Source organism: Plectropomus leopardus, chromosome 20, assembly GCF_008729295.1.
Source record: "Plectropomus leopardus isolate mb chromosome 20, YSFRI_Pleo_2.0, whole genome shotgun sequence".
In the NCBI taxonomy this organism is placed as follows: Eukaryota; Metazoa; Chordata; class Actinopteri; order Perciformes; family Serranidae; genus Plectropomus; species Plectropomus leopardus.
In genome coordinates this window covers 257,209-274,974 of record NC_056482.1, presented here as the reverse complement: position 1 = coordinate 274,974, position 17,766 = coordinate 257,209, and the positions used below count along the sequence as shown (strand labels likewise).

At 40.3% G+C, this 17,766-nt stretch overlaps 1 protein-coding gene across 5 annotated transcripts in view; it reads right to left on the bottom strand.

Moving 5' to 3' along the window:
• nrg1 (neuregulin 1) overlaps positions 1–17,766 on the bottom strand; it is a 46,094-nt gene that overhangs the window by 14,249 nt on the left and 14,079 nt on the right. For 4 of the 5 annotated variants that reach the window (XM_042508846.1, XM_042508848.1, XM_042508849.1 and 1 more), the window contains 2 exons: positions 10,362–10,500; positions 9,255–9,322 (listed from right to left, as the gene is read on the bottom strand). In XM_042508846.1, coding sequence (XP_042364780.1) covers positions 9,255–9,322; positions 10,362–10,500 — 207 coding nt within the window. The remainder of the gene's footprint in view (positions 1–9,254; positions 9,323–10,361; positions 10,501–17,766) is intronic. The other variant, XM_042508850.1, reaches the window with a different exon arrangement.

The window sequence follows — 17,766 nt, the reverse complement described above, 5'->3', positions numbered from 1 at the left end:
TCTTTTGTATTCATAGCCATCTCATATCGACCTCGATAGTTTTTTGACTCTGCTTTTTGCCTGTGTTGATTGCCTTGCTGTGTACTGAACCTTAGACATATTAAACCCTGATTTTTGCCTTTGAGGACTGGTGTCGTGTGTCCTGCAGTTGAGTTCCTCTTTTGGTTACTTGTTTATGGTACAGATAGCAGAGGCTTCAAAGCTGGGGATCACGATCATGCAGATCACAGTTCACAATACTTCAGATGGACAACAAGAACGCTGACAGATGGTATTCAGCAGTCCAGAGGCAGCCAGCTGCTGATTAAGAAATGCTGAAATATGCCAGCCCATTTGCATTCCAAAATCAAATGCTGCTTTGACAATGCTTTCGGTGTACAAAGCCGATGCCAAATGGCACCGTTACCGTGCACATGATACTCTCCCTTGTTAGTGTACACCGCTAGACACCTGGACAGCCCCTTGTGTGTCAGCCTTATATGTGAATGCACTGCATCGCTTTAGAATGCAGCTGGATGAAACCTGTCACATGTGCATGATACACAATAGAACAACACAACAGGTTGAAACACTGCCGGTAACATAATATAAGGAGTGTAAGGGCGCCTATAGGGTGTGCAGGAGAGGTGGTGGATGGGTCCAACAAACACCAGAATTTCATGCAAGAGTCCAGTTTTCACTTCCTGTTTGATTGTGATCGGGGTTTTTCTAGACTTTGCTATTGTGCATTTTTCCCCTAATCATAACCATCTGTGACAGCATGTGCTTTTGTTGTCTAAATATAACCACTTGCTGTGTAATCCTACCATGTGCATTTGTTGACATCACAGTAGTGGCTTCTCTGAACATAAAGAGCAGAAGCAGAAGGGGGCCTAAAATGTAATATGTAGAGGGAGAGGTCCACTGCAAAGCAGCAACATGTGACGCCTTGGGATAAGAATGTGTTAAATATACTGTCGACATCACTGTATTGCAAAAACCTCATGGGGTTGTTGTCGTTGAGGAACACATGACATACAAATTGTAAATATAGATAAACTGTATTTTTTAGATAATTACTGTCAAACTGATAATATATTTGTGTATTAGAGGCTAGTGCTAATGTCAGGATTGGCTGAAGCAGTTTGTCTGTCAAAGTGGGTACTCCCTCTGAAAGGGTTTGGGAGGGCAGACAGTCCAAACTGATACAGAGAGAGACACAGAATGGATGGTCAGGATGGTCTTATCAGGTTATGACTCTAACATGCAATACACTAAATTCCAGCTCATCTCAACAGCTCTCATGGTTCCTGCCTCCTCTGTATTGTCCTAAAAACCTTGAACATCATCTCCTCAGGTATGGGGCACCACTCAAAGAAGCACTCAAATCTTAAAATGTAGGAGTCAATGATTTGTTCTCTTAGGAGAAGTGAGTTAACTTACCCAGACAGAAAATAGATATTATCTAGCTATAATGTTAAACACTTTGATCTCCCCCTGGGGAGCTCTCATCCACTGTGCTGTCTCCCTTCACTCTTCATTTTTGTAGAATATTCCCACATTGTTTATTAATGCTGTCTAAAAAGCACCAAGCTAAAAACACATCTGCATATTTTAGTGAGTTATGTTTGTCTTTGCTCTATTTTAGCTAATTTTAGCAAATCAGAAACTCTTATCTATATTTCAACTTTAACAAGTTTCCATCCTTCTTGATGGTGATTTTCAGAAGTCCTGTTTTCCAACTGTATTTTAGCAGTATAATATTGAAACATTTTTATATTAGCAAACAGACTGTGCAGGACAAAGCTTATTTTCATTTTGCATACCAAACTGTATTTTTTTAAATGAAGCATTCAATACATATAAGGAGCAATTAGAAACATACATGTAATAGAGGTGGAAACAGGAAGGCAGATGAAAGGATGGGTGGAGTTAGAGGGACAGTGATGCTGCTCTATTGTCTCATGCTGAACACTGGTTGCAACAGAAAAATGCAGGAGGGGAGAGCTGAAGGGGTGTGAACATACAGCATCATAAATGTACAGCCTCTTTGGCTTACATGGAGAATTCTAATATATCAACAGTGTTTGCATTGTTAATTGATTCAAAAAGGCACCTGTGACATTTGATGTCAAATGATAACTTGCAGATGCCTCACAGTGCTTTGGATAAATAATGCAGATGTTGTTGTGTAATTTTGGGTTGCTATAATACTGTATGTGTACATTGTGATATGTTATTAATGGTGAAGGTCAAGGCTGTATGATCCCTTCATCTGGCAAGAGAAAACTAGCTTTAGTGGAGGGTTTTAGCTTACAGTCTTACATCTGCAAACTAGAAGGAAGGAACAATCCATACCCATAAATTCAATCCCAAGATGTTCTGTCAGTGCAGAAAGGTGACAAAAAAAAGAAAAGAAAATTTGATTTTTCAGATGAAATGATAATATTTGTAGTTCTCACATGTGTTTTTGAGGATGTGGAGATGTTATCAGATTTAGCTTGGTTTATTAGCGGTAACAGTCACGATACATACATTATATACTGTAGACTTCTACATTAACTAATATAAACATTAGGTGCCTCAAAGGTACACAAAACAAATACAGTAACACCTAAAAATCAGCAGATTTATTCTGACTTCTTCCAGACAACAGGGTGGCATGTGAATTTCTACTAGATGTAAATGAAGTCAGGAAGAACAAAGCCCAGCTGGGTCACCATGGCAATACACAAACATGACACACATGGTCAATTCTTTCTCACAAACTGTACGTACAGTTTCCTGCAGATAGTAATGCCACCCAAATTCCTAAATATCCCATGTATTTTGGAAGACTGCAATCATGTCACCAGTTCGCTGACGGGAGTAAACAAGGAAGCAGTTCTGAGTGGTCTTGTGAGCAGGCCGGTTGGCGTGGTGGATGGGTTAAAAAAATCTGGACTTTTCCCCAGGATTTTCTCCTTGAGGTGTGTGTTCAGAACCGTGTGAACTTTGTGTCATTTTGTTACATGTCCTCACCATGTTTCTTTTCCTCAATATAACCATAGTAACTTTACTGCCTAAACGTCACCTCAATAATTGTACATTAATTACAAGGATGTAATGTCTTTTGTGGGGTGCTAAATCTTATAAAAAAAAAACAACATAAAAGAAATTGACAGTAATTAATGGCATTTCTTTCAGTGTGCAGCAATTCACAATTTTGAGTAGTCTGTACCTTCAAAATACAAGCAAAACTATGTATTCCTATAACAACACCAACTGTAAAACACAACTAATGCAATGATGTGACTGGTTGCATGCACTTCCATCAGTGTGCTTGCATTTCTAGATAGTCAGTTAGCAGGATAGGGATGCACCTATTTTGCTCTGAATTTAGCATGCTATGAAAATCATGCACCATTCCAAATGGTTATTATTCGATTTTTTAAAAATCTGTGAATTTATCAGTGTTTTTAGTTTTGATGGAAGTCATGTAATGTTGTTAAAGCACTGGAAAACCTCATAGATAGAGAGTAGGAGTTGGTTGAACATACAAAGTGTCTGAGTTTGACACCACTGTATCGACATCCTATCACATCCAAGTCCAAGCCAACCTACACTATAAACCAAAGGACTATCAAAATACATCACCTACAGCAGGAGCTTTGAAGCCTCCAAAACCAATACAAGACATCCACCGAAGAGAAGAAATTGATTTTAGCGGACCTACAAAACACCCTTAATAAAAGGCTTTTGGCCCTCTGCAGAGCAAAGCAGAGCTGCATTTATTGCCAATCCCTTTGGCTTTTCCAGACACTTACTGAAGGACAAGCTCAGTGGGTATCTTATGTGCTCAACAGGTTGAGTCAGTGGCTTTCTCCATGGCACCCTGAGTTTGATGAGGGAACAGGAGCTTGAATCCAACAAAGCCCTCATCAACCCAGCACCTCCAACAACAGAGTTCTGTCCAAGGGAGCCAAATGTGTAGGAAGTTGAGGAGGTCATGCAGACAGCATGCTCAGGTAGGCCCCAGTGGTGTAAAATGTACAAGCACTGCCCAGAGCTCCTCAGACACCAGTGGAAGATCTTGAAGGTGATATGGTGAAAAGGGGAATGTTGATGACGTGGATACTCGCTAAGGGAGTTTGGATTCCCGAATTCGAAAATGTATTTATAAAGCCCATTATCACAATTCACAATTTACCAACGGGGGGCTTTACAGCATACGACATCCCTCTGTCCTTGCCTCCTCACAGCTTTGTTTCCCAAAGATTAAAAGAAAAAGACTCAGTCAAGACTCTGCCACCATTCAAAGTCCAGCTAGGACATTGAGGCCTGGCCCAGCAAGATCAACAAGTCAGACCTGCTTGGCAGATTCAAGGCCTGGATCTATCAACATTTCCTCCTTCCTTGAGCTCTGTGGCCTCTGCTGGTTTATGCAGTTCCACTAACCAAAGTCAAGTCCCGTGAAAGGAAGAGCAGTAGCTTTCTCAGCAAGTGGCTGGGCCTTCCCTGTAGCCTAAACGGTGCAGCATTGTATGGGACCAGTAATATCTTGTAGCTTGCATTCAGTGGCCTCACCAAAGACCAGGTTATGTTGGTGTGGACAAGAGTACAGGCTCTCCAGGGACCAGATGGTTTCATCAGCTGGCAAAGTCACTTGTAAGGTAGATGCACTGGTGGAAATCATGGCAACTGGTAGAGCGGGCCTGGGATACCTTCCAAAGACCAAAGTTGGCAAGGCCCAGGGCAGAGAGAGACACCTTACGATCCAAGAAGAGGTCCCAGCAGGCATGGAGGAAGTGCGAGTGAGGAGAACGGTGGGGCTCGGGCAGCAGTGGAAGAGGTGGAGAGAATACTGCAGGGCAGGTTTACCTGCTTAAACATCATGCAGGCATACGTCCAGTGTGTCGGTTCCTTGTCCAAGCTGTCTACAGTGCCCTACCAAGCCCAGCAAACCTTCACATCAGGGGCAAAAGTGAGACACCTTCCTGCTTGCTTTGCCTTGGAAAAAGATCCTTACAATATCTCTTCAGTAGCTGCTCAAAGGCCTTTGGGGAAGGTTGCTATCACTGGTGCCATGACCACATTCTCAAGGCAGTTTCTGATAGTATAGCTACTGCTATCAGCAACAGCAAACACCACAGCACTCCAAAGAAGTCAGTCACCTTTACCTAACCTGGAGAGAAGCCCCGACCAAAAGCAAAGCAAAAGCAAGCTCTCCTCCTCTATATGGCCTTTGACAGCAGCTGCATGTTGATTGGGGCAAGCAGCTGAAATTTCCACTGCACATCACAACAACATCTCTTCGGCCAGACATGATAATCACCTCTTAGGTGACAAACAACTGATGCGTTACAGTGCCCTGGGAAGAGCACATTGAGGAAGCTAATGAGAGGAAACACGTTAACTACCAAGAACTGGTGGTGATGTGCAAGGATAGAGGCTGAAAGATGCACAACCTATAGAGGTGGGCGGCTGTAGAGTGCTTGTAAGACGCTCATTCTGCAAAGTCTTCAGCTTGTTAGGTATTACCGGGGGATGTATCAAATCTGCAAGCGAAGCCACAGGGAAAGCCACCAGGTCGCTTTTGGATTAAGAGGACTGAACCAGTGGATGCAAGTTGGGGCCTGATCAACCTCAGCTTGGGTGAGGGTGTCTGAGACACTCGATGACCTCAGGTCACATCACTGACAATACATCCTAGTGCATCCAGAAGATGTATCTTGTACAAGTAGAATTAGATTCCAGTGGTGGTTGCGTAGGATTGTTTGCAACTTGTGTGATCCAAACACTTCAACATTGTTACCTATGTTACAGCCTCCTTCCTTTGCACAACCTGTGAATGTCTGACACACCAAACTTCTGCACAGGACTGTTCTCATTTTGAGTAGGAAAAAATGCTCTGGTATATTTCATTGCCATCTCTATCACAGCATAATGTTGCTCTATGCCTAGGGGCGTGATTATTATATTTGCACCTGTTGCATAAAATGTTGACAAACCTAATAAGACAAAAAAATAAGTTCTATATACACTATATACAGTATATATATATAAATATATATCTATATATATATATATATATATATTTAAGAACTAACTAATCATTTGTTGTTTTTTTAAGGGTGATGTCATTATAAAATATGACAACAGACATTCAACATTCATATTATTTAGATACAAACTACCAGATGGATCTAGTTTGTGACTCACTCATTCCCTCATAAACTCATATAAGTAGTAGTCCTCAGATTCTCCACAAGGAGAAGATGGTTATTCATAGTATAACCAGTTTTAATAGTGTCCGTAACTTGCTGCTGACTAAATAGTTCAGGTGTCTCACCTACCTACATTACTAACAAACTAACCTTACATTCTCCTTGCAGGTACTCAAGTTATGGTAAATTGTAGCAGTTATTAAATTCATGAAAATGGCACACAGTGACATGTCTACACCTGCAACTCTAAACTACTGCTGCTCTTATTTTTCTAGGTTAGGTGGTATCACTTGGATTGAAACTGCATGTCCATAACTGCAGGTGTGAAGCAGCTGGCACAGCAATTCTGCAAGTGCTTTGCATTAAAGACACTGTTTGTCATCAATTGTGTTTAACTCTCAAGGAAATAAACAAGGTTAAGAAAACGTTCGAAAATAATTGTTATTCATGAGCAAAACTGAACTGATCAGCAATGTAAAACAGACAGTAAATTAAATACTCAAGCTATTCTCACAAACAGTTCCTACGTTTTCCTACAAAAAAATAAATGCACACAAATTTCTGCATATCCAACATATTTTGAAAGGCTACAATCATGTGACCAATGCACTGACGGGAGTAAACAAGGAAGTGGTCCTGAGCAGTGATGAGGCATGCTGCTGTGGTGGATCACTCACAAAACACCAGACTTTCCCCCGGGACTGTCGGATGTTTGGAACCGTTTGAATTGTGATTGAACTTTATGTCATCATAAGGTACGCCTTACCATGTGTCTTTTCCTAAACCTAACCACAGTAACTTTTCTTGCCTAAACTTAACTCCCTGCAACTGTTTGTTATTACGTATCTGTATGTTAAGGACAATACGTCATTTGTGGGGCACTAACTATGATATCATACAAACCGTTGTGTATGCATTTTCATAGGATATCATACAAACTGGTCGATGATAATGCGTTGCAATACTGAGGGATGAGAATGCGTTGGAACATTTTTCAGCTTACTTGCCAATCTGGTTATTAGACCTACCAATTCCAACTGGCAACTGGTCTGATTATGTTCTAGCAGAAATAGAAAGAAATCAGGTCTTTTGTATATATAAATGCAAGTACATATTTAAACATACAGACAGTCAAGAGTGGACCATTGATAATTTACAGATCTATCAGTTTAAAAATGTAAATTTGCTAAATTGTTCATTTTCAGTTGTTTGAAATGGACATTAAAAAATTGTAACTTCTACAATACCACATGCACCTTTAACTTAGAAAAATAACACTGAGAAACAAAGTTCAGCATGCAAAAGGTTTTGGGCTGCTAGATCACAGATCTACTGAACATCTGCACAGCACAAGAAATGTTAACTGAGCATGCTCCAATTCAGGAAGAAACAGGAGAGACGTTATAGAAATAGAGAGAAAGTGGACATACTGTAAAAGCTGGCCATTACATAGTTTTGGCAGCGATCACCAGTAAATTCATTAGGACACCTGAGCAGGAAACAGAAGAAAAAGAAAAGAAGAGAGAGAAAGTTAGTTCATACAAGAGCGATGCAAAACCCACAACAGTCATCACTGGTGTTGGCAGGAAGGGCCGGCTAGACCAATATGTCTAGTTATGGTCTGTGAGTTCATTCATCATCTCTCCTTCCAAAACAAATGCACTGAATTATGATCTCCAGGGTGATTAGGCTGATTAATTGAGAAATTGTTTTATTTTGCACAGTCCCTCCATCAGACTCTATGGGTTTGAATAGTGTCTTTGCAGCAAACTGAAATTTGCATGTATGAATATGGTCATTCAGGACAAGCGTCATCTTTCCTGTAAACTAGTGATATATAGGGGGTGTCATGATCCCACCCATATAGCAACAGATGCATGAAAGTCATACAGCATGGCAACCAAAACTGTATTTAGGGTTCCTAGTAATGGCTCTGTTAGTCCAACACGTTCTCATCCTAAATCATCACATATTTCCGCTTTGTCAATGGACTTTGTCAATGAACCCATCTACATATTACATTCTAGGTATCCTTCTGCGTCTGCTGTAAACATTCTGGACCGCCTCCAAGATGAAAAAAAGCACATAGTGGGATTACACTTCAAAAGCACATATGTTTAGGCAATAAAAGCATATAGCAACCAACGTCAGCAAAAGTACATGCTGGCACAGGTGGATAAGTTTTGGCAAAAAGGGTACATGGTAAGGTGTAGAAAAACAATTCCAGATGTAAATTGCACAGCACTCTCCTGCATGAAAGTCTGGGGTTTCTTGGATTCATCCAATGTCCCTCCCGCCCACCTGTCTCAAAGGGACTTCATGTTCTTTATAACAGTATATGTTATCAGCAGCGTTTCAACCTAACGCTGATAAGGCCATTGGCCATCCAGCTGTCTGGCCATCCAGCAGTGTATCAGAATACCATGAGTGGTTCTGTCCTGCCATATTCTCAGCTAAGACCGCACGGCAGTGTATCATACAGTTGTGTAAGGTGGCTTTTGGCGTTGGGATCTTACGCCAAAAATCACTGCAAAAGCGGAAATATTTGATGACTTTGGAATGAGAGCAGGCTGGTTAGTCATGGTGTGCTAGCAGTCCAACCAGTGAATTTGGACTTAAACATCATAATTATTGCTGTTTTACCAACCACACAGTGGTCTGTCTAGCACTGGACCACTGGGAATGAGTTCTGATGGCAATACTCATTACAAGAGTGTTCTCTGGTGAGAGGGGGGTGAGGCTGAATGGAAGGAGACAAGACACACCACTTCAACTCTAGATGGATGCTGCCCTGAACAGCAAGGATGGAGTGTGATGAAATGTAAAGTACATGCAAATTTCAGTGCACTACTCCACAGGAGAGTGTGCTGAAGTCTTTAGACCCACTTAGAGGGCTCCTCTTAAGCTCCTAGAAATAATTAGAGCAGGAACAATGCCTAGCTTATCACCAAATCTGTATCTCTGCCTATAAGGGAAACATGGATTTCTCCAGCATTTCTTGGAGAAAACATGACAGGGGTGAAACACCAGCAATGACATGTGGGATTGAATACAGTTGTGTTCACATACGTTTTGGGTCTGAGACTTTCTTAAGCACAGCTTGTTCACATCGGTGCCCAGTGAATCCCGCCAAGCACCTGGTTGATGGGTAGAAAGGACAAGAGATCAACAGTACTGACATGTTACACACAAGACATGAGAACACATGGACAAGCACAAAGACATCCAGGGTATAGTCACAAAATATGGCAGGATCCAGGATACAACCTTATCACCAAACAATAATACTGTTTTGCAGACAAAGTTTTTTTCAGTGTCCAAATCCAATGTTTTTAAAATCCTTACCTTATGCTACCAGTAATAAATGTTTGAAAACTTGACCTACAGTTAACCTCTAATAAAGTGCCAGAGCACCCTGCGATAGAGATTGTGTGCTCTCATGCATGACTCATGAGCACACACAGCTCCAAAACTTTCAAGTTTGCTAAGGACCTTTGCTGGTTTGATTAGCAATTTTAATAAGAAAATCCAAAGAGAGAATGTCAGAACTGTCACATCTGGTACCAGGACAACCTCACTCTCAATGTCAGTAAAACTTGGTGGAGAGAGTCTGCAGCTTCAGGTTCCTCAGAGTTCACTTCAGCGAGGACCCGATCTGGTTTTACCACTAGACAGTGAGATAATGGCTCCTCCACCTCCAAAGGCTGAGAAGATTCAACTTCTGCAACACCTGCAGGCGCACCAATTAGTAAGCTGACAGGTTGTTTTCACAAATAGAGGGTCAAAAGAAGTGGCAGCGAACTGGCTACAGAACATGCAGAGAGACGCTAATCATATCTCCTTGCCCCCACCCTGCTGATCTCAGTGCACAGTCTGTAAATAGCAAGTGTGTGGTCGGAAATGTACAGTGTAGGTTTCAGCTTGTCGGTGAATTAACACTGCAGCTCCTCAAGACCCAAGTAAAGTTCACATGTCTTGTTCCTCAACTGCTGGGCAGAGTGAAGCTAGTTAGCATCAACCTCAACCTCGGAGGCAAAATAAAAGAGATGTAGCATGTCCACAAACATAAAAATGAGAGCATTAACTGGTAAAAGACTGTGAAACAGAAGAAAATCAGTTCAAAGTCCAAAGTGTTAATATTAAAGTCACTATTATGACCTACTGTCTGTGTCATACCTGCAAAGAAACTTTGTGCTCCCTGGCATGATTTCAAGGGTGAAGCACTCTCCTCCATTAACACAGTAGTTCCTCTGGCTGTCACTGCAGCGTGTCACATGACTAGAGGTCTTGGCTGTAGTGGTGGTGCTGGTGGCAGCTGCAGAAGACACAGAAACAACACAGACACATAGATTACACTGAGTTTGTGAAGGGAGAGCAAATCCTTACTACATGTTGCCAGAGTTTAAAGAAAACAATCCTTTAATTCAGTCATTCTTAACCATTTGAAACCTATGGCAAAATCACTTTTCTTGTTCTGCTTTCACACAAGTATTGTAGCCTTTGAACCCTGAGCACACTGGTGCAATTTCTTTTCTTTTTTTTTTTAAATGCATAAGAGGCAATGAAATACTTGATAAGAAATGTTCCACAAATTGCAAAAAAGATTAATTTAGAAAATTATTTTTTAAAAAGCTAGGGGGAAATGTCTTGGAAAAAAAGAACAATATTTATAAATACATATTTAATCCAACATATTTAAAATCAGGTCGCACATTTGTTATCATTTTAAGCACTTTTTCCAAGTTTTGTTTGCCTTGTTTGTGTTTTTTTCCCTCCTCTTTTTCTTTTCTCTTTTTTTTGTACTAATTAAAACTTTTTTTTACTAATTTATTGATAATTTTTGGGTAATTCCTTCTTTCCTTGCTCATTGTCTTCTTCCCATGTTTTTGAAAGAAATTACGCCAAATGGCCCAGGTTTCAAAGGGTTAAAGTAAAGATGAATATGAGATGGCAGCAGCAGTCAGACTAGATTCAATTCAATATATTTAAATGAAAACTCAGTTTACTGCAACTGAAAGGCATCAAATTGTCCATGAAAACCCAAAATTGCTCCTAATGGCTTTGCCATCAGTATGTGACTATATCAAAAACTGAGCAGCGGGTGGCAACTTGTACAGTAGCCCTGGCCACCAGTGTGTGAATGTGTGTGTGAATGAGTGAGTGTGACACACAGTATTAAAATGCTTTGAGTGGTCAAAATGATAAGAAAAGTGCTATACAAGTGCAGGTCCATCCATTTACCATTCCTATGTTCCAGACACTCATTTCAAAACTCACTAGTTACTGACACAGGCTTCGTTCACTTGTTGTTAAAGACTAAAACTAAGAACACAAGGAATATGGAAGCCATAATCAGCCTTATTGTGGTGAAAATAGTTTTTGGAAAATGATTTGTAGTTTTGCATTCTGCCACAGAAATGTAAGTAAAGAAGATTTTGAACATTTTCTTTTGTGGGAGTCCAGTCCTGACTTCAGCTGCCATCCTTGAAATATTTGATGATTTTGGGTGGATGTGTCCTTTATATCACTGGTGAGCATTTAGTTCAAGTTCAAGTTCAAGTTCAACTTTATTGTCCCAAGGGAAATTAGATCAGTAGCAACCATCAATACACAACAAGTACACGAAACAACATCAGATACACAAACATGTAGAAAACCACAGTCCAAGTGAAACACAGGTTACCTCAACCACTTCAACAGGACACTGCATATAAAGTGCATCAAGTCAAATAAGTGCAATGCAGTTGGTAAAATATATAATAATGAATACTCAGGCTAAGATAGCTTACAGAAGAATAAATACTTAAAGGTCAGGGTATAAAGCCAGGACATAATGTAGAAATCTATCTACCCCACGGAAAGTACACAGACTGCTAGATTAGACAAGCAAATTAAGCTTTTCAATGGCAACAGGAATAAAAGAAGCTCTGGCACATTTAGTTTTGGTTCGAGGCATTCTGTAACGACGGCCAGAAGGAAGAAGATCAAATTCCACAAAGAGAGGCTGGTCAGGATGGGTCAGGATTTGTTGGGCTTTACTGATGACCCGTTTATTATAGATATCCTGCAGCTGACTCTGCTGCACCCTAATTACCTTGCCTGCCACTTTGACCAGCTTTGCCAGCCTGTTTTTACTAGACAAAGTAAGACAACCAAACCATGCAACAGTACAATATGTCAGAACACTTTCAATAAAGCACAGATAGAACAGAGTCAACAACACATTGCCCACTTTGAACGTGTTCATCTTTCTTAGGAAATAGAGTTGCTGTTGGACCTTTTTACAAACAGTGTTGGATTCAAAACTTAGTGAGTTATCAATAGTGGTTCCCAAGTATTTAAATTGAGGAACAATCTCAACATCCATATCATTGATAACAGTATGACTGTAGTATGACCGACTTTAATTCCACATTCTATGTTTGCGGGTGGACACTGGTAAAACCTTTATATTTTCAAAAATGAAGAAGGTCTTAGGAGATACTGTCCTCCAGCAAACTGTCATTTAGCAGTTAAATGTGTCCGTTTAGGTGTTGCTCTTAAAAGTCTTCATAGAAAAGAAGCTCTGGCAGAGAGAACAACCATCATGTTATGTTTCAAACATTTACAGGGAAAACAAAGTGATGAGTAATGATGAGTGATGAGTGAAGTCAGCAGTGACGTGAAAGAGCATTTTTACTGTCTGACTCATCTTAGATCAGTGAAAACACTTCTTGCTCTCTAATGTAAGACAACTACAAATCTCAATAAAAAAAAATCTATCTCTCAAATACTGTTCAAACACTAAGACACTGGAGGCAAAGCTCTGAAAATTAAAAAGAAAATAGAAATCTGACACTAACACAATGCTCTATCTTTATGTCACTTGTTGCGATGTCAAAAATACACGACTGGTGTCAAGTAAGAACTACGTTTCACAATGTAAAAATGAGAGACTTCACCAAATCAGCTCTGCTACTTAAACCAGTTCTGTTTGGGATTCTTGGAACCTTGGAGCTATCCAACGAGCCAGCCCGCATTTTCACCAGTTTTATCATAACTACAGTAATCAAGGATATGCTTTGATATGATTATGATATATAAAGGAGGGCAGTGCAGTGCACAACAGTAGAAGTAAAACATGGATTACACCGATAACCTGCAAACTTTTGTTCCGTTATTCCAGATATTTTTTTCACCCAAAAGACATGAACCAACAATTACTGAGACCACTGCACGTTCCTAGGTTGTCTGACAAGTTCTCACTCAACTTCTAAATAGTTGTCTTCTCCATTCTCTCTTTTCAGCCTGTAGAATGTGACACTCCCACTGATGTTCGCAATTCATTCTTCAGATTGATGAAAACTGGATAATTTTGGTTCCAGCTAAAAACCAACTTTTCAGGTTCTGAACCACTTTTATTTTAGGGTGATTTCACATAGGCATTTAGGCTGGCCCATCGAACTTTAGGCCCGAGTGCCATGTGTTTGGGCCAGTGTGAACACAGCTCTGATGTGGACCAAAACGGCAGCACCAGTAAACTCTTTGATCACGGAGAGCGAGTTCACCTAGTGACAGCCGGCAGCTCCAGGCCAAGACAGAGAGGCAACAGACAGGAGCCAGAGGCGGTGGAGACCTCAGCTCTGAGCTGCTCCATGGGGACTTAACCGGAGGCATGTCCATGGAAGGCCCGTTCCTGATCGTCAAATGCTTTAATGGAGAAACGCCACCTTTTTTAACCAAGATAAAGAAAAATTTGTCCTGGCTGTTCTATCTGGTCAACATCCAACCACAAGCGCTATCACATGCCGTAATCCTGGTGCTGCACGCTGTCTTTGTCACTGTCCTACCTCTGTGGGGAATATGGCACGCCGCCTGTCTGCACCCATCCTGCAGCACTGAAATGCTGGGTAAACCCACCGCTTCCCAGCCTCCCCTTGATTCATGGAGCCAATACACCCTATACTCTACTCCACTGAACAACAGGAGAGCCTCAGCTCAACACTGGGTGTCGGGCTTTGTTGACGGGAGAGCGTCCTTGCGGAGGGGCGCTTTTTTTCTTTGCACTTTTCTGTTGCTCTGCGGGAATATCCACCTCACTCCTGGGCCTGGAGACAACCATTTACCTTGAGGTGACAGCTTTCAAACTTCACCTGGATTTAAAGTGCACAATCTGGAGGAAACGACATCAGACACATATCTATCCATCACGGACCGACTTTAAATCCCTATGCATCCTCATCTCACCTGCAGGGCAACAGTTTGACACAGCGCACAGTAACCCGGTGGCTAAAACCGCACTCAAATCCAAAGACACCACATGTAGACTGGTAAACAATGCTCCTTCGGCTCCTCCAACAATCAACACCACAAAACAAAATATCAATGACGCGACCAAAAAACAACAGAATAATACATTTTTTCAGACAGTGAACCATGCGAAGGTGCTATGCTGCTGTAGTGGTCAGAGTAAAATAGTGGCATTTGTGTATAATGGAAAATATCTGAAGAAGAGGAAAGGTAAGGTGTGGATGTGGTCGTGGCTGGAGAAAAGAGGCCAACTTGACACAACAGTTTTGCAATGGGAGCTCTATTAATTTATTAGCATCTACCAGCATGCACTAGCAGAGTTACGCTGATCAGTGCGTCATTTCATGCTGCATTTCTATTGGTTTGTTAGTAGACATAGGTTGTAAAAGGAGTCACACAGTGAGATGACACTGTCAGAATTTTAGCTGTCTTTCATGGGTTTGATGGGCCATCTCTGAACTTCTCTCACTGTGCGATGTAGTACCGCAGTTTTAGAGCCTCAACCAAAGACATCGCCACATTTCTTTCACAATGGTCATCTTGTGTCTGCAACAGCCCAAAATCCTTCAATGTATACCAGGCTTTATGCAGGGGTGGCATGAAGTATGAGCACTGCTGTGAGCACATTTTTTGGCATAGCTTTAATTGACCATTCTCCATTACCCATACCTGCTCTAATTACTAACATCCTTGTGTCTTACATTCCTGTGTAGAGTTTACTTTAAAGATAAATAGGCCAACCAATCACAACACAACAGAGGGACACCACACAAATGTCAAAAAAGCTCTGTACCATGGCTCAGCTGCAAATCAGAGCAGACTTCTCCCTCTTCTGTGGCTTTTTGGCCAGCTTGACACAACTCTGGCATTAAAATGCCTCAAAGGTTTAGGACCGAATTAACCTATAAACCAAATTCAGTTTATCCATCACAGTTCAAACTGACTGGGCAGATAACCAATCATAATGGGGTAGCACCTGGATTGGCCAATCCGATTTCCAGGCACTTTCCGTCTCCAGTTTAGCGAACCTACATGTCTCTGACAACAGCGATCTGAAGACAGACATTCAGCGTCCTGACATCTGACATGTTGGTGGTCTAAATCACTGTTTTTCAAAGTGGGGGCTGCTGAAACTTTGATGGAAAAAAGGGCAAATATTAAAAAAATAAAATAAAAAAAATCAACTAAAAAAATGATTTGTGACAATGATTTTTTAAATATATATATATTTAGATTTTATTAATCACTGCATTTCAAAATATTTGATGCCAATCTTTTAATTTTTATTTAAAAAATGTAAATTGAATGAATAACAAAGGAGAAAAACTATTAAAAAAAAAAAAACAACATGTTTACTGTTCATATCACTGTTGATTATTTTTAAGGCAGAAATGACAAGGACCGTTTAACAGAAGAAAGACACACTGAATGGAATGAATGAATAACAAAAGAGAAAAAAAAACTTCTAAAGATTATTACTGTGACAATTACTGTTAAATATTGTTAAGACGGAAATGACAGAATGTTTATAACAAAGGACAGTTAATGTAATGAATATTAAGGCCTAACAAAAGAGAAAACATCTAAAAGAAAATGTTTACTGTTAATACTACTGTTGAATAAAATGACAAGAAATGTTTATAACAGAGGAAAAATAAGGAATATATTAAGAAAAGCTGTATGCTTGATTTTTTTATTTGCCATTATAATGTACATATGTATATGTAAGTTAAAAAATATATATATAAAAATTGCAGCAGGGGGTCCCCACCAGAGTCTAGTGCAATTTGGGGATCCTCACGCATGGAGCAGGAATAAATGGACTTAAATTACGCTGAAAGCCTTAATTTAAAACATAGACTTGCATTGAAATACCAACGAATTTCAACCAGGGTGAAAAAAAGCTCTTTTTTCTTAAGTTTGTTTTTTCATCTGGGGTGATTACCCTTCTCTTCAAGCACACCTGCGTTTTCTCTTGATTTTCATATGATAAAGACTTGCAGCAGGTTTCCTTTTAACTGACACTATTCCCTGATAAAGCATTATCATAGTTCAGTGACATTGCACACATCAACTACTCTTTTTGTTCCACTGAAATACACAAACTTTAATGATTATAGGTATATCACATGATTTTTGATCTATTCTTAAAAGAAAAGATAAGGCCTCGAAACAGTGACTGAGTACAGTGAGTAGAATACAGCCTTCATATAAAGGTTCTGTCTCAGCATTACACAGCACATTTCAACACTGCAACAAGCAGCCGCCTCAGATAACTGATAAAAGAATGAATGAGACTGCAAAAGAGATTATGCAGCTGAGTAATGATGCACATCGATTAGGGTTTAAGAGATATGGAGCAAGAAGAAGGCTGAATCAGAACTTGCATCCATTCCTGTTTGTATTGAACATAAACTCTTTATGATGGCAATTCCGGAGCTTTAATAAATGTATAAAGATGTGAGCGGTGAGTTTGATGTGTGAGCTCTACTTCACGAGAAAACTGAATGCATTTATTAGCCTTTGATTATTTCTGTGAACTTCAAAACATAAACTATCAAAGACATTACTGTTAATGATGTGCTTTGAGGATAATAAAAGTGATCAGTGAATGTGATAAAAACAAGGATCAAACGATAACATCCATAAATCAGCAGCCTGTTATGGACAGAGAAGACTTTTATTTGACACCAATGTATTGTCAGTGCATGCTCAGTGCAGTGGGGTGTGTCAGAGTCCCCTACAGTGGAGGGGTTTCAGTAACACTGCTCCAAGCACAGCAGCTGTTTTTGTCCTCATCAAGCCTGATGAGATGCAGAGAGCACTGCAGATTTCTCTGCTTAGTTTTTGCTGCTGGATCAGAAACATTAAACCAGAGAGCCGTGACACAGGGCTGGAGCTGAGCCAGCAGCCCGCTGCACTTCCCCAGTCTTTGGGCAAGGCTCGGGTTAGGTTTGCAGAGCAATCAGCCCACTGCAGCGGATGGTGTTTCTGTCAAGTGTTGTCAAGGACAAACCATGATGCACTGCAGCAACAGAAATCTGCCCTGCATGAATTACTGGAATCACGGTAGTCATACCAGTGAAGGTGAAAAATAGAGACAAAATAATCAGTCAAATACTGCCTTGTGTGTAAACATTTTGTGAACTTATTTTGTGAAATAAGTGAATTGTAAAGTGTAAAAAAGAAAAGGAAAGAAAAGAAAAGACACTGACTATGTGTAGACTGTTTAATAAAATTGTTAAAATGTTGGATCTTAAATTCTATAAATCTTTTGAGCATTCAAGAATTA